Genomic DNA, 24,340 nt, shown 5'->3' with positions numbered 1-24,340 from the left:
TTTCTCGTCGACGAAAACTTGAGGTCACGGACAGACGGACATGACGAGCACAATAGTGCATTTTTTCCATAAATGAGAAAATGCTCTAAAAATTGTTAGATCGAGTTGGAAAATTTTGCCAGGCACTCGCTTTGAACCACATTCTGAATTTTATCAAAAAATGACAATGTTGATAAATGAGTCATTTTCTTCCAAAAAGGTTAATAAAAATTAAATACTTTTAATTCGGCGTTTATTCAACAGGATAAGCGTAATACGTAGTCTACTGAACTCACATGAGGTAAGTTCCATTCAAGATCTCGAACTCGGCACACCGAAGCTAACTTACCTTCACTAAGTACTGTACCTATCTAACATGTATTTAAGTAACACAGCATTATTAGATTCTAACTTAGCGCTCACCTTGCCATTAACATTAACTGTAGGGTTCTTCAAAGTGCATGCTCAACGATATAGTTTTTAGTACATGAGAATACTAAGCTCTCCATGTTGAAGCGAATCAGAAGGTGTTACAAACATTTTTCAGTCTTAAACCAAGTACTCGTCAAAAGAAAAAGCTCTTACTTGAAATTACCATATTCAAGCGGAATTCGCACAGATTTGTGGATTGTGACAAATAAAATACGCATAGGGAAAAGATCACAGCTGAATATACAAAATACACAAGAAGTAAATAAATGCACGCTCATAATATGATTGAATTTGTTAACACTCATGAAACAACCAGTGAAACATTTCCAGCTGTACGAAGAGCCTATTTAAAGAATACAATGGTAAATCTGTAGAAAAATATGATCAATTCTTTATTGACTTGAACAGAATAGAACGAAAAATCGACTAGGGCGCCCCGGTTATTGCACTATCAACTACAACATCCTAAATTCGAGTAATCTGCAATGACAACGACGCTGTTTATTAATAAATTAAAACTAAGTATGTTAATGCTTAATTAAAAGGTAAGCAGAAATATGGGAATAGAGAAGATCACACCAACGCAACGCTTCGGCCTGCCTATCAGCGCATCTTTGAGCATCACATAAATCTAACCGCTTCTACATGCTGCCTGTTGCAAATAGATGATAGAAGCCAACACAATCCTACAGTCAAGGCATAAAAAAAAATGTATCAAGATAAATTTCAAGCACTGTATATCAATCAAACAGTGTGATTCCCGTCATGTCTGCCGAGAATAATCTGGGGCGTCATACAGACATAAATTAGAGTATCAGACCTAAATAGATCAGGGAAAGCGACTACCAGAACAGAAGTGCAGGCTTAGGAGGCTTTTCCGTTACAAGTACAGGAGGCTTAGAGGTTTACGTCTCAGTAGTCGTGAGCCCATTCATTCTCTTCAAGAAACACGTCGACAACCTCCTTGATGGCGAGGTTTGGTACGAGCATGTCCACCGTCAGGGCAGTGCGAGTGATCGGATCAAAGTGACCCACTCGCTGTGGTGGAACATTATTAGATACTCTCTCGACATTTAACTAAATTGTAAACAAAATACCAATAATTCTGACTAAATAATAAAAGAATAGATATCGGTTTATACGTTGAATAAGGTAACAGAAATTTATTTTATGCAAGTCAACAAACACCAGCTTTGTTAAAAAGGATTCCGAATCAAAAAATTAATTTCACTCCTTGTCTTTACGGAAAAAAATTAAAAACAATATTAGACTTAAGCCATGTAACAAGAAAACAATTTTTTTAATAGACCATTCTATAGAAAACGCTGATCAACTTATGAGAATTTTATGATGCAATACCCACATTTAAAATTGGCATCAGTAGCGTAGGAGAATCTAAAAATTAAAATAAATTATCAATATTTTGCCGTTAACGCTACAAATTTTTTTTTTTTTCATTTGATATTTCTCCATACTGGGTATAATTTATTGGGAAGGGCTAAATCTGCAGCTTACCTGCAGATGTTCCTCTATGTCTTTCCTGTCGTAGGTGATGCCGCTGGGAGTGACCACAGGTTCACGCAAGATATCAAAACTTATTTTGCCACACAGGTAATCAGGCACCTCTCGTTTCTGTAGGAGGAAGCAGCGTAAATTCCACATCATAGCAGACGGTCAAGAAATACTTTTTATTGATTATAAGTCAAGACAGAATATTGCATTTAAAAAGTACTTTAAAAGCACAATACTCACTCTTCTTCTTTCGTCCAATTTGGCAAACATATGATTGAGTTCCATTAAATAGTCCTCCTGCCAACACAAAAAAATGCAAGTTAACATTATATTCATGTTTCATCTCAGTCGTGATGTGCAAGAATTCGTTTTTAGGTTAGATTTAAATAATGAAATCCTGAATTAATGATAATTACTTACTCCTTAAAATATCATTAGTAGTATAATGTAAACTGATTAGGTAAGCTAATGACAAAAATATAAACACTGAAAACAAAAATGAGTACACTTAATTAATTTTTGCGCTCTATAATATAACAAAATATACATAACTTCAAAACAAAGACTTGTTTAAGTCATCAATGAACCATAAATTTCGTACTTTCTTATAAAAAATTAAGATCTATATTTATCATTGATGAATTATTTAGGAAATATGTAGAATCATCATCTACTAACAAGTTAGCACGCCACTGTCCGAGAATAATTATCCCAGCAAACTTAAAATGCTTTCACCATAAAAAATATGAATGAAATAATGTACATATTTCAATTGAATAAAATCTTGCTAAAAACAGATTTCACATAGAAACCAAAACTCCCATATGATATTAGTTTCAAAATAAAGAAATAATTTGCGCTGATCAAATGAATTTGTGAAAATCAATCCAAATTTAATTTTTTTTTTTCAAATTCTCATTTAGCATGTCGTAGCAAACCGACCATATATATTTACAAAGGCGCGATTCTAACACCATAATTCTTGGCCAATTTACTGAAGAGTTACAGAGAGCAGCAAATTTCCATTATTTATTAGAAAAAATTGACGATTGCCTGCATCAGCGGACTACTTTTCACGCTATTCTCAGCACCCATCTCCCTGCACTTATTTGCAAAAAGCCCAATCACATCAAATATTTATATCAAACCCATAGATTACCTATATGTTCATCTAGCAACTCACAGCTTTCTTCGAAATTTCTTCTGGACTTCGGTACTGTTGGCCTTCAAAGTCCTGAGACTTCTCGCCTGCATTGAATGGATGGCCTTCCCCAGACGAGGACATTTTATGAACGTCCTCATTGTGCGAATCAGATGTACCATTCACCAGCGATTCAGACGATTTTTTGTGGTCAACCTCCTCATGACCACTACTGATCTCATCAGGAGTGACGGGATTTGAACCTGAAATTCAAGAAACAATGCAACATTCCAGAGGACAGGTATTTACATAAATTGTAATGTAACATTTTTTTAACTCATGACTCCAATTGATTTCATGTTTCACATATAGGCTGAAACAAAAAAATGAAATTCTTTCAATAAACATTCACCCCTAAAACCTGGGTTAATTGACCAGAAATTTTCAAGCCAAAAAATTATAATCCGTCATGCATGGCTGGTGATCAGCAAATGAGATTTCAATAGGACTTTACCCGGCTTACCTGGTTTACCTGGCTGATGATTTTCTTTGTCACAGTCGGGCGGTGTGTAGAGTGGATGTGGTGGTGGCACTAAAGGTTTATTGTGACTTAAAGGTTTATGGCTTGTGGCAACTTTGGATGAGGATGGTGACATCAAGTTCTTGCTGGTGTGATTTTTCGCTGCTTCTATCTGTCTATCTCTGTCTTCAATGATCAACCTGTTAAGATAAGTCTGCAAAAAAACATATCCATGTTTCATGAAACTCATCAACTAACATCTTTATCCAAAATGAACAAACAGCATGCCAAGAAGTGACAAGTAACAGATAGAAAGCCCACAGTTTGTTGGGAGGTCAAGAATGGATTAGCTATATTGTATTAGGGCATAGAACAATATGTAGAGTAGCAACATGCCTGCAGTTCAATTTCTTGAGCCACTCGTGCTTCTTCTGCAATAGCAAAGCGACGTTTGCGGGCTACTCTGATGAGCGATGCAATGTCATCACCATAGTTGACTTTCTGTTCCTTTGCCAGGTCTTGAGCTGAAAATAACAGTCCAATATTAGAAATGGTATAAAAATTACATATGTCAACAGATAAGCACTTCTTGCATAATGATAACATATAAATAAAGAATAAGTATGAAAAAATAATTATGTGGGATTTGCATGTAAAACTTAAAAAGAACTAATTGTTTGGAAATGTCTCTGCATCAACATGGATAGGTAACATGCCATTGAATTTTATGATTGAAAAGCCCAAAATATCAGCAATTGCAATTATATCTAACAAATAAAACTCCCAAACAATGATATTCAAGTTAATCTGGCTACATCTATTTAATCAATAAACTCTCAATTTTATCACCTCTTTGGAAGTGGCGAATGGACTCATCATAGCACTGACTTTCCAGCAATGCTTGGCCAAGAAAGAAATGTGCCTTTACCTGTGAAGGCAAATTTCAAAGTAATGTAGTTTAATATTAAATTTATTTGTTTAATGAAATATATATACCTATATATACGGTATACGTGGCAGATATTATAGAGCCTAGATCATAAAAATACTCAAGTTTAGAGCAAGTAAGCAATTTGAAACTCAGAATTATTGCAGCCATAGTTACCTGCATGGGGTCAATCTCCAGAGCTGCTCTGCAGTCTTGGACAACTCTGTCATACCGACGGCTTTTGAGATGACACAGAGCTCGGTTAGTGTAGTAGATGGATACTCCAGGCTTTTTGGCCTGTGATGAAAATGGATAAATTCAATCATTTGTATACCGTTTGAAGTATGACTACATTATTTATGAGTGTATACAGATGGCTAGTGATGTGAAAGGATTGCATACAAAAGAGAATAAATAAGGCACTAGTCAGATGTAAAGAAGAAATATCAACATCCAGGGTCAAAAATGCTTATGTAGTCTTTCCAGTAACATAATTATAACAAAGGAGCAAACGCAATCAACCAAGGCACTAAATTTGCATATGCACCAAAAAAATACACAATCAATATCTACATACGGTATAACATATTTTAGCAGCCACGGAGGTCTGGACATTTCAAGGCTAGTGCATGACTTCAACTTTACAGCAGTGTAAGGGAATTTGACTCTCTATAATGACAAGAATTATTCAGAAACCCTACATTTTTCTTAGCTTTGTTAATTATCGAACAACTGCAAAATATTTCATAGCATGTTTTCCACAGTCAAAAACATTCACTGACATCCTATGTATAAAACTTCCAGATGACAAATAAATCATACTTACAATTGCTTCTGAGTAGCATTTAGCAGCATCATCATACTTCCTTGCAGCAAAAAATTTATTACCCTTATTTTTCAGCTCAATATCATTCATGATTAAATCTGAAATAAAGGACATGGAATACAAAATACAAGTTAATTTGAATATAAGCTTAAAAAAAAACTAGAATAACCTAGATGCATCACACCACAAAAGCAAGGCCCTCAATATAAGATATTTGAATCTTCTCAAAATTTCTATCAAGTTGTCTGAACTCAAGTCGGCCTACATTTTCAGTTGCATGCCCATTCACAAATGATAAGTTGATCTATTAAAACCACAAGGATAGGTATCTGCTGCTGCTGCACTGCAAAATTTGATTGTTATTAATCACTTGCATCCAGTGTGATGCCTTGCATCCATTGTTATGAAATATGTCACTTTGCTCACTATGAGAGCAACAATATTCATCGAAACAGTAAGAATTTTCCCCATTTTGCAGTGACTTGTACACAGGAATCCTGTCATTCAAGAATTCCAATCCTGAATGACAGGATTGGAATTTTCTTACTTAGGAATGAAATTTTGCAGCTCCAGTGACAAATTTTCAATGCAGCCCTGGTCTTTCAATGTAGCCCTGGTCCAATTGTGCGCTTTGTTACCAATTATAGGAGATAACTCACCTAGCTGGAATCTCAAGGTTCTGAAAATAGCAGGAGAAAAAAGCTTTAGGCATGGTTTGAAAAGTAGATATATTCCATGCCAGCTTGCACATGCCAACCTACCACTGTGCAGCCACATGCCAACCTACCACCGCAACTACACATCAGAGTGGCAGTGGTCAGACTGCATTATCACATGTTCAAATGAGACTTGAGTGAAGACAAATGTTAGTGTTGCTATACAATGGTACTGTTTTAGGGTAAAATTAGTTATTTGGGGTAATACGTGCATGTGACCTTGTAAATAAGTTTGTGGCTTGTAAATCGCTATTCATTACCCGACTGAAATGGCTTTTCATTAAAAATAACCTGGTGACGATTTTGAAAATGGTTGGAGATGCTTTTGGCTTAAATCCCATATATTGTCAATGCTGCTTGCACCCTCTGCACCCTGGCCAACCTAAGTGATATAAAGGCAATATCAGGTAAACTACCATCAAACGGGGTAAAAAGGGACAGTTTTGAGCATTTTTTGTTAATAACTTCTTACCATGAAACATTTCATAAACAAGTTTGGGCTCATTTTAAAGGTCTTTTGAAAGGGCTATCATGTGGCATCTCCAAAAAAATTTCATATGCTATTTGTAAGGTGCTAGACGTAATATAAAAGGCTCCTGAATTAATCTGGAAATGGGGTAAAAAGGGACACTTGAAATTAAACTCAATTTTAAACATTTGAAGCATGCACGGTATACTCATCTATTACTAACAGTACTCTGAACACTGAAGTCCTCCTCTTCCTTTGTAGTTGTAGATGATGTAAATGTAGAATAAATGAAATTTTCTGGGATTTTTACTTGGTTTTTCTTCATTGATATAATATTATCTTATCCATACATTACCGTATTATTAATGTGATATTACAGTATCCATGGACATGCCATTGAGCATTGACAATGACCTTGTCCACTGCAAGCTTCATATCAGCAGCCATGTAGCATTTCTTCTGTATCTGTAAGCTTACAGGATGGTTTGTAATTTTGCACAATTTTAATCGAGTCAAGTGATTTCACTATAACAAAAAAGATTGTAAAAAAGTACCTGAAACAGGAAGGAATATTTTAGTGACAACCATCATATTTTTTGGAGAAATAAATAATAGCTCAGGTTAATTACTTTTCATTCTTTGTTGCCCAGTACTCAATTCTATCTATGACATTCTATGCAGTTTTGTGATGACTGATTCAGTAATTTTTTATTAAGTGAAATTTTTTTCACTGAGCGAGGTAAATGTAATCAAAATTCTTTGTTGTTAATTGATTTTTTTCATTACCTGGAGCCTTTACCAAACAAGGTTCTACTGTAAATGCAATTTTAGGGGTGTCCCTTATTACCCTGGGGGGGTGCCCCTTATTACCTCATCTTGCAGAAGTGGCCATTATTTTTTCAGGCCCTGGGCCCAACACCAACCATCAGCATGCTATATCCACACATAGCCTCAGATCAATGAGCTGTGTGTAACTCCAGCTAACAGTATATCTGCTTTGCACAACACAGCCACTGCTTCACAGCACCGGAGCACAACTGGCCGGAGTGCAACAGGCCCTACCGCAACTGGTGCAAATTAGGTTGGGTTACGTTAGGAGTAACCTGTTGCGGTAGAGCTGTTGCGCTCCAGCCAGTTGTGCTCCGGTGCTGCAAACCAGTGCCTGTGACTGAATGGCACTGTTGTGGTGGGCGCTATGTGTCAAAAGCCGTGAAGATGCCCGGCTGCGTTACGCTTGGGAAGGTATATGAATTGCACTGTGGACTTGGGCTATGCTGACCTCTAGCTATCCACCCCAAATTCTGTCAATCATGTTTTTAAGCCAACACTAGTGTGCAACTTTTATGTAAGTAAAATTTTTCAATACAACAAATATTTTTTCTGCTACAGACCTTAGCAGGGGTACTTTTCCAAAATCTCACTTTTTACACTTTTTTTCAGTGATTTTTTAGATGTAATAAATGTAAGATTTCTCAACTTGCTTTATGCTGCATAGATAGTAAAAATGTTGAATTTTACACCACTAATTTGAGTTTTGCAATATTTTAATTAGTTTAGCTGCTACAACATTTCTACAAAATGTTGGAGGACTGTCCCTTATTACCCCAGCCGTCCCTTTTTACCCCATTTGATGGTATTATGTCTAGGACTGCAGCTGCAGGTGGCTTAGGCTGTAAATAATTGCCACTAACTGTGCACTTTGCAGGATGCATAAAATAATAAATGAATTGAAATTGAACTTGGCACTGCTGGTCCTTTCTTACCCCTTGAAGGCTGCGATCCTGTTTTACTCTTACCCCATTTGACTATAATTTAATGAATGAAAAAATTCATAACTTCCAAACTTTTACTTGCATTCCTCTTATATTTTTAGGGTAAATGCGGTATATTCCGACATCGTGGGTAATTCCGACACCTTTCTAGTTTTTCCTTCATATTAAGCTTTGTTTTAGTTCCATGCGTTTGTTGATGGTTGAAATAGTGATGTCATACATTTGCGCGTCAAACTACTGCCAAAACACAAGGTCTGGGCCATCTAGCGGGAAAATGTTGAGACCCAAAGAGAGATGGTACATGCCACCCAATGAGATCATCGAAAAATGTGTCAAATTGACAGTTGACCTTGCTCTACCAAATAGTGATAAACTGTTTGTGTAGAAAGAATATTATGGTTTGAGACTTTTAAATCCGTCTGTTAATATATTAGAAATCCTTCAAGTATACTTGTAAATTGTAATTGCTGATTTCAAGTGGTAAATAAATTAATAGATGATTAAGTTGAGAAATGGATTTAGACACATAAAAACTAATTCCGACACAACTTGAATTGGACACACACAGCTCGTTCCAAGCTGTGTGCAAAAATTAAAATTTTCCTAATTACCTAAAAGCTTAATAACTGTTAATTAAAAGCCTAATTAAGTAGTGCTCAATATTCATAGTGTTCTAATTCAAAGCCATGTCATATTCCAATACAGCTCACACAGCGACCGGAATTTGAACACGTGGATGTCGGAATTACGTATTAGTACAATTTGAAGCACGGTCGGAATACGTCTCACCACATGCCGAATGTAGTCACACAGACACACACAGTGTTGGAATATAGGGATTTGGTAGGTTTGCATTCTAAAGGCTTTTAAATAAATATGGCAACATTTTGTGACATTTCATCGTTGCTGGTGCGTCGTGCCATACCCAGGATGGTGCCATTTTCCGCGGATTAATCCAGCGTAAACGAGGCTCCAAGCCCTTCTACTGGCGTACAACGCGGCGTACAGAGCTAAAATAAGGTTATTGGCGCACATGCCCGGCGTACATCCGCATCTGGCTTGTCTTTGTAGGTGCCAGGCGCCGGCCCTCATGTGTTTATCGCTTGCTAGTAGTCCAAGTTTAGTTTATAATGTAGTGATACTCTTTTTAAGCTTTAGCGTTTTAATAGAGATAGAATAAACTAGTTCAAGTGAATGGTCTTAACCGATGTTTTAATGCTGCTGGTTCAGCCAATAAAGATTTATGCAATTCCTTTAGGCTTCAGCTAGCCCTATCTCAGTCATAACTTATCGATTTCTTTGCATTTATTTTTTGTGTTTTCTTTATGCAATAACCCATGTCTTGTTTTTTTCTCCCCGGTGTTTTACAGTTAGAGAACTTGCAATGTGTTGTTCTAATGGCCGACTAGCATTCTGAAGCTTTGCACAGTGGTTGACCTGGTGAGTTCTGTCACCACTCGTTTGTGTTAACAATGGTTGAGTTGAGACATGCGTTAGTTTGGCTGATGTCCATCAAAGCTTTGTCCGTGATTAACCTAAGTCTGATGGATATATAATATGTGCCTCTCGCTTAATCAATTAATATTTTTTATACCTGAGTTGTTCTGTTAATGTTATTTAATCTCACTCTGCATTTAAATGCTAGTCAATCAGTTAATGAGTATATTTTTTTATGATGATTGCGCTAATGATGGTTTTTTTCAAGGTTCTTCAATTTACCCCTTTTTAAGCAAGCTAATTTGTGTTATTTCAGGGTTCTTGGTTTGGGCAAGACACTAAAGTCTGTCACTTATGCACCCACTTTTCCCTTTTCTTTGTTTACTTTTGTATGCTTCATTTCTTTTGTGTTTATATTTTCTTGTCAGTCACGCTCCGTGTTTCATTTTCCTTCACCCCATGGCTAAACCAGACCAGAGATGAAATGTTGAGCGGAGTCAGATATACTAGTTGAAACCTCTCCGCCTACATCTTGACGTATGTCTGCATCTGGGTGATCTGGCTTGTCTCGATGTACGTCCTCATCTGGTTTTGAGCATTTTAGTGCATACTAATGCGTTTTAAGGCAATTTAGGGCCTTCTAATGTGATCTAGTGCGTTCTATTATGATCTAGTGCATTCTATTACAATCTAGTGCCTTCTAATGCAATCTAGTGTGTTCTATTACGATCTAGATCGTTCTATTACGATCTAGTGCCTTCTAATGCAATCAAGTGCGTTCTATTACGATCTAGTGCTATCTAGTGCCTTCTAATGCGATCTAGTGCCTTCTAATGTGATCTAGTGCCTTCTAATGCGATCTAGTGCCTTCTAATGCTATCTAGTGCCTTCTAATGCGATCTAGTGCCTTCTAATGCTATCTAGTGCCTTCTAATGCTATCTAGTGCCTTCTAATGCGATCTAGTGCCTTCTAAAGCGATCTTGTGCGTTATAATGTGTTATAATGCATTCTAATGGTTTTTATTGTGTCCTAATGCATTCTCATGGTTTCCGATGCATTATACATAATGCAGTGTAGTGTGTTTTAACATGCTCTAATGTGTTCTAATGCATCCTAGTGTTTTTTAATGAGTTCAAATCTGTTCAAAATCATTCAAATGCATTTTAATGAATTATTATGTATTTTGTTGCATCATAATGTTGAGTTTATTGTGTGAGGTCTGGTTGCTATGTTGTATTACAATGTGTAATGTTATGTTATACATTATACAACCACATTATAAAGCAAATAACAGAACAAAATATTGCATGACATTATAATAGATCATAACACAACACATTGTAGCCCATTATAAAACCATATATGATAATATTACACAACACATAATAACATAAAATAACACAGCACATTGTAACACAATATAACAAAACCCAATACATCATCACACTTCATAACACAACAGAAAAATTATGGCAGCATATCATAGCACAACACATTCTAACACATCATAGCATACCATAACACATAAAACATAATAATACAACACGTCACAACACAAAGCAATACAACACACATAACAAAAATTATAACGAATCATAACATAGCACAGTATAACAAAATAACATAGCAAAGTATATCACACTTTGATTGCAAAGAGCGCGCATCAGTGTTGAGCATTGGGCATCGGCTATATAGATCGTAAAGCACGTGTATTTGTGACGATCGCCAGGCATCAATCGTAAAGTACGTGTGCCTGTGTCGATCATGCAGCATTGGTGAGGGTTACACTTCTGTTTTTAGCAAGCATATTGGAAACTTTCTTCCCTGGCGTACTGGCGTACATCCCAAAACGAACCTCCGGCGTACATGCTGCACCTTCCTGACCATGGGCGTCGTGCAGTGTTTTGAGAGTCACTGTGTCACATAAAGTAAACAGAACTCGAGTAACTCATACGGTTTTTTTTTATAGCTTTTCATTTCTCGATGCATCCTTGATGTGTCGGAATATACCGCATCTACCCTATGTTAATTTTCTAAAAAAATTCTCTTTTCAGCCATATAATTTTCATATAGTTAAGCAAAAAAATATTTTGTTATGCACCGGTACACTGACAGTTGTGAAATTGAAAAGATCCAGTCAAATGATACCATTTTAGATCTTCTGTGAACATAACACAAAAAGTTCAAGAATTGGCAACAGGACACATCAGTCATCACTGACTGACTGACATGATGTCATTATTATTATTGATGTGACATTAGGCCTACTCATAGGTAACTCATTAGTGCAGCGCTGCAGACGCAGACATCACATCACTATCGACACTATGTAATATTATTTTAACTGTTTTTTTTTCTTTTGGCTCTAGAGTAACTAGCTATCTGCAGGGACTGTCTGCAGCCAAAGTAAGCCAATGACAATGAGGTTAGGCCACACTCAGGAAGATGTATATAAACGGGGAAATTTCTCGCGTAAATCAATCTAATTATATTTTTTTCGCGCAGACGTTCGTGCAAATCACGGTCATTGATTCCGCGCCGCGCAGCACTCAGCGCGGGCCGCGGTGTTACCGGGGGTAATCTTAGGGCAGACCAAGCTCATGTGTTTCAGCTCACAAATGTCTATTATCGATTTCATTCATTTATTGTTTTAACTTATTACAAACATGGTTATTATTTGTTGTCTTTCATGCTTATCATGCAAACTAATATTATTTCATGCATTTGTGTCTAATGTCGCCCTATGTTTTTTTTGTCTCGTTTCAGGTATTGAACGACCCCATAAACCTAAATTAATGCATGCACAATAAATTTATCTTGAGTTATCAGACAAACCTGAAACTCGCACCGCCATCACCAGTTGGTGAGTTGGCTGTTTAGTCTACACTTCAATTATCAATTATTTAATTATCAATTATGTCTAATGTACATATTTTAGGCTAATTGTTTTATGCATTTTGGTTCTTATTCATTCTATTGTCATTTATTGTTATAATGGTTCTTTTCATGTCTGTCAGTTTGATTAATTTTTAGTGCGATGCTTGTGTTGCAATAATTACTTTAATTGTTATCTCAAATCATTTTTGCACTTGCATTTGCTCTTGACTGTTTTAACTCTATAATATATTCCTTAATTCACTCCTATTTTGTTGTTCATGTTTAAAGTCAAATTAATTCACTAAATTCCCTCGCATAGCAAATAAATTATTATGTCTCTTATTGCATGTATATTTATGTTCATTTGTTTGTTTCAGTTGCTGTGTGTTTCACATCACCCATTGTTTCATTCCATAGTTTCATGTTTAACGTCTTAAGTTTATTTGAATGGTTATCGATTCGGTTTTGATTATGAGTTTGGCAAACTATTTCTTATTGTATAAAATTTTTAACATATTGGCTTTCCTTTTAATAAATGAAAATAAATACTCAAATAAAAGCAAATATCCCGAAGTAATTCATTAATTCCTGTTTTCTGTGACGAGCACTAAAAGAGTAATTTTCAGTAAGTGAACAACGAGTTTGTTCCACCCGCTAGTGCGCCCGGTTACAGCGGAGCCGTCCGACACAGTTCTGATTTAGACACAGTTTTCATCTGAATGGAATGGCAACATCGTCTGTAGATGATTTCAAGTAACGCTGAACCAGCATTGCCAGATGGTATATTTCTATACCAGATTTCACAAATCTGGTATTTTCAAAAGGTGTCTGGTATGAATATTTTAGATCTGGTATATATGCCTAAATCTGGCATTTTTCTGATTTACTGCAAATTTACTGCATTTAGTTCCACCTCTGAAGTTAGAACTTCCTCCAGCGTAGGCGTGGATTATATTATTATTTATATGAATTGCCTTCAGAGCGGCACGATTAGAGCTTTCCCGCCATTTTTGGAACTGCAAGTTTACCGAAAGTTTTCATGTCAACCGGAACTCGAACACCACAGCAGAGAGTATTTTATGCAGCTAATGAATTTCGCCAACTTTGCTGGAAGAGAGATTATTGAATTTTAGAAAAAAGGCAGGATAATTCAATGAAGGCTGGTGGCAGAGCTGCAATCTTGATACTCTATTGTGATTCGTGCTATGATAACCTACGTAACAATTTTCATATGATAGTTATAATTATTGCACATTCAAAGTAAACATGACATAACATAACGCACCCAGATTTGGAAACCGTTATTGCTCAAATGAAGCAAAAATAAATGACAGACCATTGACTTATCTTGCAAATATATATAATCATATTATGTATCACATAGCATAATTACGCTCTGTAATTATGCCCTATTGACCTAATTTGAATAGTCCATTTACACGCATTGTTATTAGGTATTGATCGTGTCGATTTTGCCGGCCGGGAGGATGTCGGTAATGTAAATGTAGTCATAACATTGGCATGCAGGATCGTACTGTTGACATACAGGTTCATTATCATACCCTACTTGCCGCAACCAGTCCAGTCATTCATTAGAAGGCACCGATGGCACATCTAAAGCCATGTTGCGTTTGTTGCCTTCTTTAGTTCTGTAATTCATGTCCGATTGAATTGTGATTTATGAATGAATATTCATCACTGTGCTGACTCTTAGAACCTGAGTCCTGAGTTGACGCGGTAGCAATCTAGTTTCGTATCCAACCACAACACAGTGCGGATACACGTTTGTGTGTACGGTACAGTGTGATTACGTAATTTGCATTGACCGTGATTGACGCGCGTCCATATTTAAACTATTTTAGCTTTCTAAAAGTACGGCGCTGTCGGCGCACGGCGCATTTTTTTTACCGGCATAGTATGGCGCACCGCGCAGGTCGCTAAAATGACAATATAAATTCCCGCGCACCAGGTATGGAATATATCTACTTGGCGAGCCGCGACTGAATTTTTTGAGCCGTGATTTTATGGATTTGCCAGCCGTGATTCCATTCACCGAGCCGTGAGTTCCATATCTCGGCCATGAAAAGCCATTTACAAGGTGCGAATTTATTTACAAAGTCCATGCACGTGTTACCCCAAATCTCTAATTTAACCCTTAAACAGTCAAACGGCAACAATAAAATTTGTGTCTACTGTAAGTTCAGCACACGTTAATGCAGTCTGATCGCTTTGACATGACCGCAACTATGCGCGATCTTCAACAAAACGTTTCATTGATTTGTTTACATTACAATGTTTATGTTTTTTCTGCAAGATATTTTTGGCGGGAACGGTAAAGCAATGCGGATTGCGGAAATTGAAAACTTTATGAAATGACATGTTTGCGAAGTGCAAACCGCGATTTTTTAATCAAACAAAAATTTATGACATTCGAGCCGCGAGATTTCATACCTACTGAAATTATATGATATTTGAGCCGCGATATTTCAGACAAAAATAGGACTTTTCCAGACTAGCCGCGCACCTGGCACATCTTCCTGACCATGGAGGTTAGGTTGAGTCTGCTTAGCTAGCATAGTGGCAAACCAGTGATTTTTTAGAATCAGTTCATTTTTAATTTCCTCATTTACTCAAGAATCAAGATTTTAACAGATTTCTTATGTATGATAATTCTGGTATCCAAGATACTTTACTGGTCTACTTATAGGACTCAAAAATGAACTTGAGGAAGAGTCTAAAAAACTCTCTGCTTTGCCAATATGTTAGCTAGATTTATTTTGGGTGGAGAAATATTACAACTTACATAAGTTAGGCCAGAAGGAGAAGAGGTTTGGCAGAAATATGTTAGGGTTACCGTTAGGCCTGAAGTGAATCCTGATGCAGTTGGCCATGCTTACATTTAGCATGCATAAGAGGTGGCTGTGGACATCTGGCATACGATTTTGAGTAGTCGAGTTACTCGAGTACATAGGATACAGTGTCCTCTAGTGTTCTTACCTACCTCCCACGTAAAGCAGTATGAACTATGAACACAACTACACAAGTGAGAAGTTGGGCAAAGAATGAAGGATGGCCTGGGCCTAATGTCACGCACACCGTACGACTGTTGTTCCTATGGGAAAAGTCTATGTCCACCATCGCGGACACCCTCGATCTTTACAACTTTATGGCCAGTAATTTGTACCTCCTAAAATTATTCGGAATTTGGTGCTGCATTGCTAATTGCTAAAATTATGCTCATGTTTGTACCAAACTGACCAATAAACATACATCCCTAATGTTATTGTCAGTTTTCTGGAGTACCGTAGATTGGAGCCCATTATTGTATAAAACAGTTGCAAGAAACCAATAGGAATTTTCACGTAGTCTTAGACTCTATTTTAATTCAAGCCAAGCCACACATTGAAAGCGGAGCATTAGCTGAAATGCGTTGAAATAAGTCAGGCAAATAGCTGTGGTAGCTACGAACATATGTAGAACAGCCTCCCCGATGACATCGTTGGCGCTCCAAGCGTGAACGCATTCAAGAACAGACTAGATAAAGCTATGGAAAAATATATGTTCAGATTTGAAATGCCTAGCACCATATCGAACCCGGTGGAAGTCGAGTAGCTATTTCAAACTTTCGTCAGCTGTGAAAAGATACGGTCAAATGACACGATTTTAGATCTTCTGTGAACAAGGCACGAAAAGGAAAAGAATCGGCGACAGGCCACATCAGGCCTACACTGCAGCGCCGAGATCACTAGGTTATGTTATATCTTGGTCGCTATTACGCCAATCTGATGCTTACGTTTGCTAGTCATATGACTTCAAAGTCCAAGCTAAGAAGGAAGATGGGCAGAGACGAGACTATAGGTTTGGGGAACTGTATTTGGTGGAATCTGTTAGACAACTGAAAGAAAAAGGTTTTCTGGCCTTACATGACATACTATTGACAATACAATAGTTCAATGTGAATTTGATTGTACTGTAGTACGTAAACACTTAACAGTTTATTTGACGACCCTAGCTACAACACACGCTCACGACTTTCAGAGTGCCTTACTGCTGCTATTCTTTCCCCATATACCTTTTCTCGATATCACTTTCTGCCGCTGATCCCGATTTCATTGTTTGAGTCCCAACGAGGAGCTAATCAATTATGCCTTTGCAATAGTATAATCAAAGTTTTGTTAGCGCAGATCGGAGCTTGCCAGGATATTTTATGTTTGAAATGGTGCGAAATCTATTTTCTTTTCCTATTTTATTTACAATAAAAAACATATTTATTTATATATTTGCGTATTTTGGTTTGCAATAAAAATAAGTTAGATTACAGTTACTGTTTGTTAGCATCATTAAAATAACACGATCACCGGTGCACGACGCTTTCTCGAGATAAAGTACATAATCCTACAGGCTACAGCTTAGGGAAGGAGTCTGTCAAGTTAGGACGGTCGGCGTTAACGCTTACTCCGGCACCGTTGTGTGTTACCGTCACCGAGTAGGATATTCCATTGTATAGCTTCGGTAAACAACCTTCATTTGGATATAAATAATATAGAACAATGATCAACGTGTTAACATTACCCTCGTCAGTGCTGGAGCGCAGGATTGGAACTTAGACCCTCGGGTCAGGGCTCGGCATAATGCTTTACCAAGGCTACAGTAACTTTTGCAGATGCATTGCAAGCGAATTGGCTTTTCATAGTTAATTTTTTATATTCTGTGCTAGTAAGCCAAATTCACCCATGAATTTTTCATTAAAACCACCTTAAAAGTGAACAGGATGAAAAATTCACATCTTCCCCAACTTTTTACAACATTGTCGAGAGATTAAAGGGGTTTCATGAGATAACGTGGCAGGTTTCGAAACGTTCTCAGTTTGGTACAAAAACGAAGCCAGTTGTCGCTGAAGCGGTTCAACCGAAGTACGAGTACACATGTCAATTCAGTCACTAATAGCACTCAAGTAGAAAGTTTGTCACTGTCACTGTTTCACACTCGCGCCTTACCTTACTCTTTCATTCCTACTCGTTTGGATGTTTTGGTGGCAATGGAGAAAGAAAGAGCAAAGCAGAAAGGACTAAGCTAAACCCCCTCCTTCAGCGAGAGACCGGTATTTAAGAAAATTGTTCGACAATAACGATGTTGATCACTACCAAGTGTTTAGTGTCAGCCAATACACCTTGGAAGAATTCTACACCTTTCAAGACTTTATTTTATATTTTAACATATTATTATTATTATTATTATTATTATTATTATTTATCCTTTTAATATTATTACTTTTTATTCTTACTTATGTAGCTTATCTACTGGCACGTAACAGATTTTGCCCCAGTGAAATATATAGTACGGTATTTCAAATATTACAGTGACATTCAAAACTTTCTGCTTTCAGGTGTTGCACTCAATGCGGCTGAATGAAAAACTGCTGAAACCTTGGGTCATTGCTGATGCTGACGGCACCATCATATCAGCTCACTGCGACTGTGGCAGGGGTTGGAGAGACGTGCACACATGTTGCAGCGGTGTTATTCAAAGTCGATGTCATTGTAAGTTACAGAGAGAAAACAACAGTCACTTGTCGACGTCTTGTGATAACGTTGAGAACATCGCTGCCCTGGCCTTCCTTCACTGCTGATAAACTGAAGAAACGCATTCCATTGCCAAGTTTTCTGTTTAAATAGTCGTGAGAACGACTGGTACATCCAACAACGGCGCAGTAGCGTCCCATCTTCAAGCAAAAACTTCAATAAGATTAAACTTCAAGCGCAGTAGATTGAACACGTAGGCGAAAGCTAGACCATGCAACAAATATGGCGGCCGACCCATATTGCATCTCGCGATTTGGGGCCATGACGTCATCCTTGCAATCCCGTATATACGAGAAAATTAAAATTGTATCATTAAACAACTAGAATTGCTACGTGAACAATTGACTTATTAATGTCAAATTTCAGACCTGGAAGCGCAGTAGATTGAACACGTAGGCGAAAGCTAGACCATGCAACAAATATGGCGGCCGTACCCATATTGCATCTCGCGATTTGGGGCCATGACGTCATCCTTGCAATCCCGTATATACGAGAAAATTAAAATTGTATCATTAAACAACTAGAATTGCTACGTGAACAATTGACTTATTAATGTCAAATTTCAGACCTGGAAAGGCTTCATCTCGGGCGCATTTTCATCTGCATTATTGTCAGCCTGCAAAGAAAGAGCAATCAATGTCTTTTAGTTACCTAGTATATGGCCTGGGAATTTTTTCTAAATTATTTTTTTTTTGTTAATTTTGTTCCCACGAACCGTTATCAAACTGTGTCCTCAAGCAATAGTTTTCAGTGACAAATAAAACTGAAACAGCAAAATTCATCCGAGATAAATACCTCGCATGTTCCTTTGAGACGTTCATAAATGTGTTGCTCTGGAAAGCTTCTATTGGTGAGCATTGTGAGGGTTGTTCCTCTCTGGGTTGAGATTGCAAGCAATATCGTGATGACAACGTTGAAAGGGTACGAAAGCACTGGTAGCTGCGTCTGAAATGGGAAGTAAAAAAAAAGGTTTAGTTTTCATGGCCAGATTATCGACAACAATATAATTTTATAATGTAAGTTTGTGTGTCAAATGATGAATTAAATCTAATAGTAATAACATTCCTCTTTACTTTAGTTCCAATTTCACACAACCGTAAGAGGTTGTGCATTGTAAGGGTTCTAAAAAAACTGCTTTCATAAAAAAATCTATTATTCAGTTCCCGCAAGCACTCACGGGTGCAAAGATATTCATGACTGCCGCCTGGGTGAAGACGGCCATGCAGGCGCCGAGTACGGCAACTACCGCTACATGCAACGACGGCTGCAGGAAGAAGACTGAACCTCCGGCAGCCAGCATGCTGTTGTAGCTCCACAAACCCGCGTACACCTCAGACAAGCTGCCGGGGCTTAGGAAAACAGCTGAAAGGTTGGTAATTTATTTATTCTTATTTGAGATAAAAATAATTTTATAAATTTCTATGAGAAGCAAATCATTGCGACAATATAGGTTACTGGAATTTATAGGGGTTTGCTATCCTTACACATGCTAATGAATAGGGGTTTGAAGAAATTAATTTCAAATGCCAATTGAGATTTTTAGTCTGTTCAAATTGCTAAGAAAAATATTTCCATTTTTATTTTCATTATTGATGTTTTAGTTCGAAGTCACTGTCGCAAAAAGTAGCTTGTAGTTGTAGACAACTATTACACGTCTGAGTTGAGCATGTTCTTCTAATTCTATTGATGGAATAAAACTTACCTAGACAACTGCCGATGATGCTTCCGAGATAGAAAACCACAGATAAGATGGGAGAGTAAAGGAAGAAGGCGAGCCAAATTATAATGGACGACGCCATGTTGCCAGCTCCGTACACCTGTCCCGCCGCCAGCACGCTGCCCTCCAGCACCTGATGCGTGTACCAGGGATGGACTTAGCCTTTTGTGGACTGCCGGTATCTCCTGCTACAGGAGCCTTAATATCTAAACTCGCGTAAGTACACGTAGCAGCCGCTTTCTCGTATGTGATTGGTGAGTTTAGTTTGAAAAACCGCCAGTGCTTGCCTGACGGAATTACGAACACGTAACCATTTCGGTTTCTGAAGGAACGTTCACAGGCCTCTAGACTCGGGTAGCATTGGTGACGGTCAATTGATCCGTTTCCACAGTTTAAAACTTCAACAACGGATGATATCTTTCGTTAACGAGACTTTGATACGACTGATATATACGACGGTTATTTCATCGCTTTGTATAGAGATAATACGTTCAAAATTTTCCGAACAAGTTAATTATTTCTTCATGTGACCTAGTAATACTCGACGAATAACTCGTTTGTTAAATGAAATTAATGCGGTTTCGGCTTCATCAGAGCGATAATCGAGCTGAATAATATTTACAGTAAAATAATTGAATATGTTCCTACGATAATGATATTTAAGTCGGTAATGTGCGAATAGTTTAGGATGCACTATTTTAACTGAAATCTTCCTACTAAAATATCACGTTAAGCTATTCGGACGCAAAGATCATAATAAATTAAATTAATCCATCTAACATTTTATGTACTCTTTTTATGTACTCTTACCTTTACCCACTGCAATTCAGTTTGATCCCCTTCAAAGACTTCTGTTATATCTTGCGCAAGTGTTCTGAATGCATCGTCGTACATTTGTCCATGCCCCTGCGTGTCAATGCCGTGAATTTTCAAGCCATAACCATACAAGCGGCCTCTCAAGCTAAGCACCAAGCCTGTCGCCACCAGATTAAAAGGTATGGACTGCGCCGGCAATTGGCAAGGGCTCATTAACGAGCTTAGTCCGAGGTCCACATAGCATCTGCACTCAAAGTTAACAAGGTTAAAGGGTGTGTACTGCATGATAACCGACTGGAGCTCTTTAACGAGTTTAGTCTTAGGTCCACATAACATCTACATTGGAAGCCGAAAAAATGATTTGGAGGAAAATGAAAAATGGTAATTGAATTCCAAGTTGATTTCAGCTGAAAGCAATTTGCCGTGAATCTCACATCTGAGTGCATGAAGCGACAGGAACTTAAACAAGATTGATGCTTGATTAAAATTGGACGCCAGCATTGCTGAAAGCGGAACATTATTTTCAAATGTACCAAATAACACAAACTTACGTTATTATTGAGATGGGGATGGAGAGGAGAACATGATAGAAGTGCAGTTTGAGATTCAGCAAGTCTGGCAAGACTGCGGTGCATATGGCGCCGACCAGAAGAGAGTTGAAGGCAGTCAGGCCATCGCATACCAGGTGGTCGGGAGCTCCTTGCAGCTAAACAGGTTCAGTAAGATTTCTTAGAGCAACAAAGAGTTATATGAGTGAAGAATTCTTAGAGCGACATGAACACGAAGAGTTATATGAGTGAAGAATCTTATGTGAAGTCCCTCAAAAATGTTTAATCTACACGAAAATGAAGAATCTTGACAGTCAATATTTTTACACAATATTGTGGCTTGCAAAATATTATTAGACGTTTTTGACAATATTGAACCAATCTTCAATATTTTTTACGAACATAATTGATAGAATTTAATTGAAGCCCCTATTCTATACGAATAATGTAGGTATAGAGTAAAGTGCACGTTTTTCAACTCTTAAAATTAAAATTTTTGAGTGAAAAAACTACAGACGTTAGGTATTATTATAAATACCATTCGAAAATTTAAATTGTAAATTAGTCATAAAATAATTTCAATTTCTTAAAATTAACGAGCTTATAATACCCAACTATACTAACATTCCCTATAATAACCAATGAAATCGCCATCACGCGATATGAATTTTTTAGTATCAGATGATGTGATGATGTCCGCCAGATGAGTAGTTCTCCCACGTTGCGGTATTTAGTTACTGATAACTTATCAATGACTGGGAAGCTGACGTTTGAGTCTATCGTAGTCTAAACAGAAAGCACTATCGCATATTATATCGAAAGCACTATCGCCTTCGGTAAGCTTATGGAAGTGTCTTTCATTTGCTATGAAAGTTTTCAGGTACGGTATATACATATAATTAGTAAGACAAATTATACATATTACAGGGCTTGCTGAGGGTAACACATGTGTGTTCATTCACGTGAGCTGATCTTCTCGCTGGATCTCATAACACGTGGTTTTGAGTCCTGTAAACGCGTGGTTTTTGAGTCCTGTAAACACGTGGTTTTGAGTCCTGTAAACGCATGGTTTTAATCCTGTAAACGCGTGGCTTTGATCCTGTAAACACGTGGGTTTATGTCATGCAAACACTTGGTTAGTCCTGCAAACGCGTGGCTTTAATCCTGTAAACACGTGGGTTTATGTCATACAAACACTTGGTTTTGAGTCCTGCAAACGCGTGGCTTTAATCCTGTAAACACGTGGGTTTATGTCATACAAACACTTGGTTTTGAGTCCTGTAAAAGCGTAATTCTGAGTCCTGTAAACACGTGATTTTGAATCATGCAAGCGCGTGATTTTGAGTCCTGTAAACACGTTGTTTTGAGTCCTGTAAACGCGTGGTTTTGAGTCCTGTAAACACGTGGTTTTGAGTCCAAGTAGTTTTTTTTTTGTATACTCACTTTGCTGCATATTACTGCCACGGTTGCAGATAAGAGGCCAGCTACTCCAACGATAACGTCGCTTGCCATCATGGCCGCCATGATGAGAAAACCCGACAGCGGGTTGTTAGCAAACGCCACCTCCATGAATTCGATACCAAGTCTCATTATTATCTCTACATTAGGTACATTTTTAGTACAAAAAATTATAAAGACTACAAACTGCAAAATTAATTTCAATTAGAATCTTATTAGCATCTGGAGATGCAAATGTAAGGTACTGAGAAAACTCTGAATTTCCCTGTAATTTATTTCCAACAGTGATATTTTAGGCTTAATATAAATCTTCCGCTGCACAGATCTGGGAACTCGAATGAATAATTTTTGGAAATCAAGAATGGTATGATGTCACAACTAATAAAACCCGAGTTTGTGTTTTTATCCAAATTATCGATACTCACGACTCCGAACGCACGCAAAACAGCGTTCGTCAACTTTGCTGGGAACCAGGGCGACCACCAAGACTTGCTGAAGAGGAAGCAGCGGATGGCGTTCATGTCCCCGAACCATCGCAGCCATTTGCGAACCTTAATTATGAATTACTTAGAACGACTAGTAACGATTATGACTTCATTAGTAATAATGTATGCATATATTATTATCAATCAATGAATTTACTAGCAAAGAAAATGTAAATAAATTTCTTTACTTTATTTTACTGGGTCTTCAATTTTGGCTCATGTAGTTTACGTGAAAATGCGATTCAATTTGACTAAATAATATAAGTACTTGCATATTATCTATACAATAATTGTGAAAATGCCATTATGTTTGCAATAATAGGGAAATAATAGCGAGCAGTAATGTGTTTCACAATTACCTGTGAATTACGTCGATTGGCCATAGATGTAATATTATATAAGTTAATTTAGCACGCTCAACAGGTTTCAGTGTCTTATAAAAAGCGTATATTTTTGTAATTAACAAGGTTGAAATAGATTATTTCTCCGCAATTGAACAAATGGCGAGTGATTGAGAAATTTACGTGTTCTATGAATGATTTTGATCACTCTTTTATAATTTAAATTTCTACATGTTATAATGTGACCTGAAACGTAGAAAAATATTAAACATAAATGTTGTAATCTTTTAACATTAATGTCATTACTGTAAGTCGTAAGAAAAAAATATTGACTTTGCGAAATATGTCCTATAATAAAATTGTTGACAAACAGTATTACGTTTCCGTATGAGCTCTGTTTGTTAGTTTAGAGTTTGAGTCTGAAGTTGCCAGGCGTTGTTGTTAATTGGCCTGAATTATACGTTCTTCGCTTGCCTAGTCACGTAAGACGCCGAACTTAATTAGAATTTTAAAGTATTTCCACGTGTACTCAATATAGAACATTAGGTGTGCACAACTCTAATTTGTAAAACAGATTTATACAAAAAAAAAACAATTGCTTATTTTTTGTCCTACTTTAATCATATACTATAATTGTCACTTAAATCCACCAATTCTGATATAAAATTATGTATAAAAAATTATACGTGCAAAAGTTTGAATAAATTTAAATTCCAAGCATTCTTCGATGCAACAGTTTTCATTTTTTAGAAAAAAAGTTACAATATACTTCGACGTAAAAAT

At 37.1% G+C, this 24,340-nt stretch overlaps 2 protein-coding genes across 5 annotated transcripts; both read right to left on the bottom strand.

Annotated features, from left to right (window-relative positions):
- Positions 1-215: 215 nt before the first annotated feature.
- Positions 216-15,636, bottom strand: LOC108678821 (E3 ubiquitin-protein ligase CHIP). Of its 3 annotated transcripts, none has more exons than XM_018167310.2 (11): positions 6,346-6,410; positions 5,998-6,017; positions 5,339-5,436; positions 4,690-4,809; positions 4,434-4,512; positions 3,981-4,108; positions 3,588-3,798; positions 3,107-3,327; positions 2,164-2,220; positions 1,927-2,043; positions 216-1,449 (listed from the first exon to the last, which is right to left on the bottom strand). In XM_018167310.2, the coding sequence occupies exons 1-11, from the start codon at positions 6,393-6,395 to the stop codon at positions 1,324-1,326; spliced, it is 1,227 nt and encodes a 408-aa protein (XP_018022799.1). In that variant the 5' UTR covers positions 6,396-6,410; the 3' UTR covers positions 216-1,323. The 3 variants fall into 3 exon arrangements, with proteins under 3 accessions (XP_018022799.1, XP_018022800.1, XP_047738737.1); XM_018167311.2 differs by having other exon boundaries at positions 3,597-3,798; XM_047882781.1 differs by lacking the exons at positions 5,998-6,017; positions 6,346-6,410 and adding an exon at positions 15,612-15,636.
- Positions 15,637-17,870: 2,234 nt separating this feature from the next.
- On the bottom strand, positions 17,871-23,806 carry LOC108678792 (urea transporter 2). Of its 2 annotated transcripts, none has more exons than XM_047882782.1 (10): positions 23,576-23,806; positions 23,157-23,282; positions 22,717-22,836; positions 21,277-21,431; positions 20,720-20,969; positions 19,895-20,042; positions 19,370-19,554; positions 18,988-19,137; positions 18,761-18,808; positions 17,871-18,332 (listed from the first exon to the last, which is right to left on the bottom strand). In XM_047882782.1, the coding sequence occupies exons 1-10, from the start codon at positions 23,597-23,599 to the stop codon at positions 18,156-18,158; spliced, it is 1,383 nt and encodes a 460-aa protein (XP_047738738.1). In that variant the 5' UTR covers positions 23,600-23,806; the 3' UTR covers positions 17,871-18,155. The 2 variants fall into 2 exon arrangements, with proteins under 2 accessions (XP_047738738.1, XP_018022749.1); XM_018167260.2 differs by having other exon boundaries at positions 18,266-18,560.
- Between the last annotated feature and the right edge of the window lie 534 nt (positions 23,807-24,340).

Source organism: Hyalella azteca, unplaced genomic scaffold (assembly GCF_000764305.2).
Source record: "Hyalella azteca isolate HAZT.00-mixed unplaced genomic scaffold, Hazt_2.0.2 contig11277, whole genome shotgun sequence".
NCBI lineage: Eukaryota > Metazoa > Arthropoda > Malacostraca > Amphipoda > Hyalellidae > Hyalella > Hyalella azteca.
Note: the sequence above shows the minus strand (reverse complement) of the source record. Positions and strands in the feature narration are given on the sequence as shown.

What these genes read in the sequence shown, in the direction of transcription:
- LOC108678821 (XM_018167310.2), bottom strand. Translation starts at nt 6,395, where the DNA reads ATGGGATTTAAGCCAAAAGCATCTCCAACCATTTTCAAAATCGTCACC. An exon ending in AACCTTGAGATTCCAGCTAG is followed by an intron (nt 5,437 to 5,997) that starts GTGAGTTATCTC and finishes CCTTTATTTCAG; the next exon opens with ATTTAATCATGAATGATATT. An exon ending in TGGAGATTGACCCCATGCAG is followed by an intron (nt 4,513 to 4,689) that starts GTAACTATGGCT and finishes TTGCCTTCACAG; the next exon opens with GTAAAGGCACATTTCTTTCT.
- LOC108678792 (XM_047882782.1), bottom strand. Translation starts at nt 23,599, where the DNA reads ATGGCCAATCGACGTAATTCACAG. An exon ending in CCAATCGACGTAATTCACAG is followed by an intron (nt 23,283 to 23,575) that starts GTAATTGTGAAA and finishes TTCATAATTAAG; the next exon opens with GTTCGCAAATGGCTGCGATG. An exon ending in GTCTCAAAGGAACATGCGAG is followed by an intron (nt 18,809 to 18,987) that starts GTATTTATCTCG and finishes CTTTCTTTGCAG; the next exon opens with GCTGACAATAATGCAGATGA.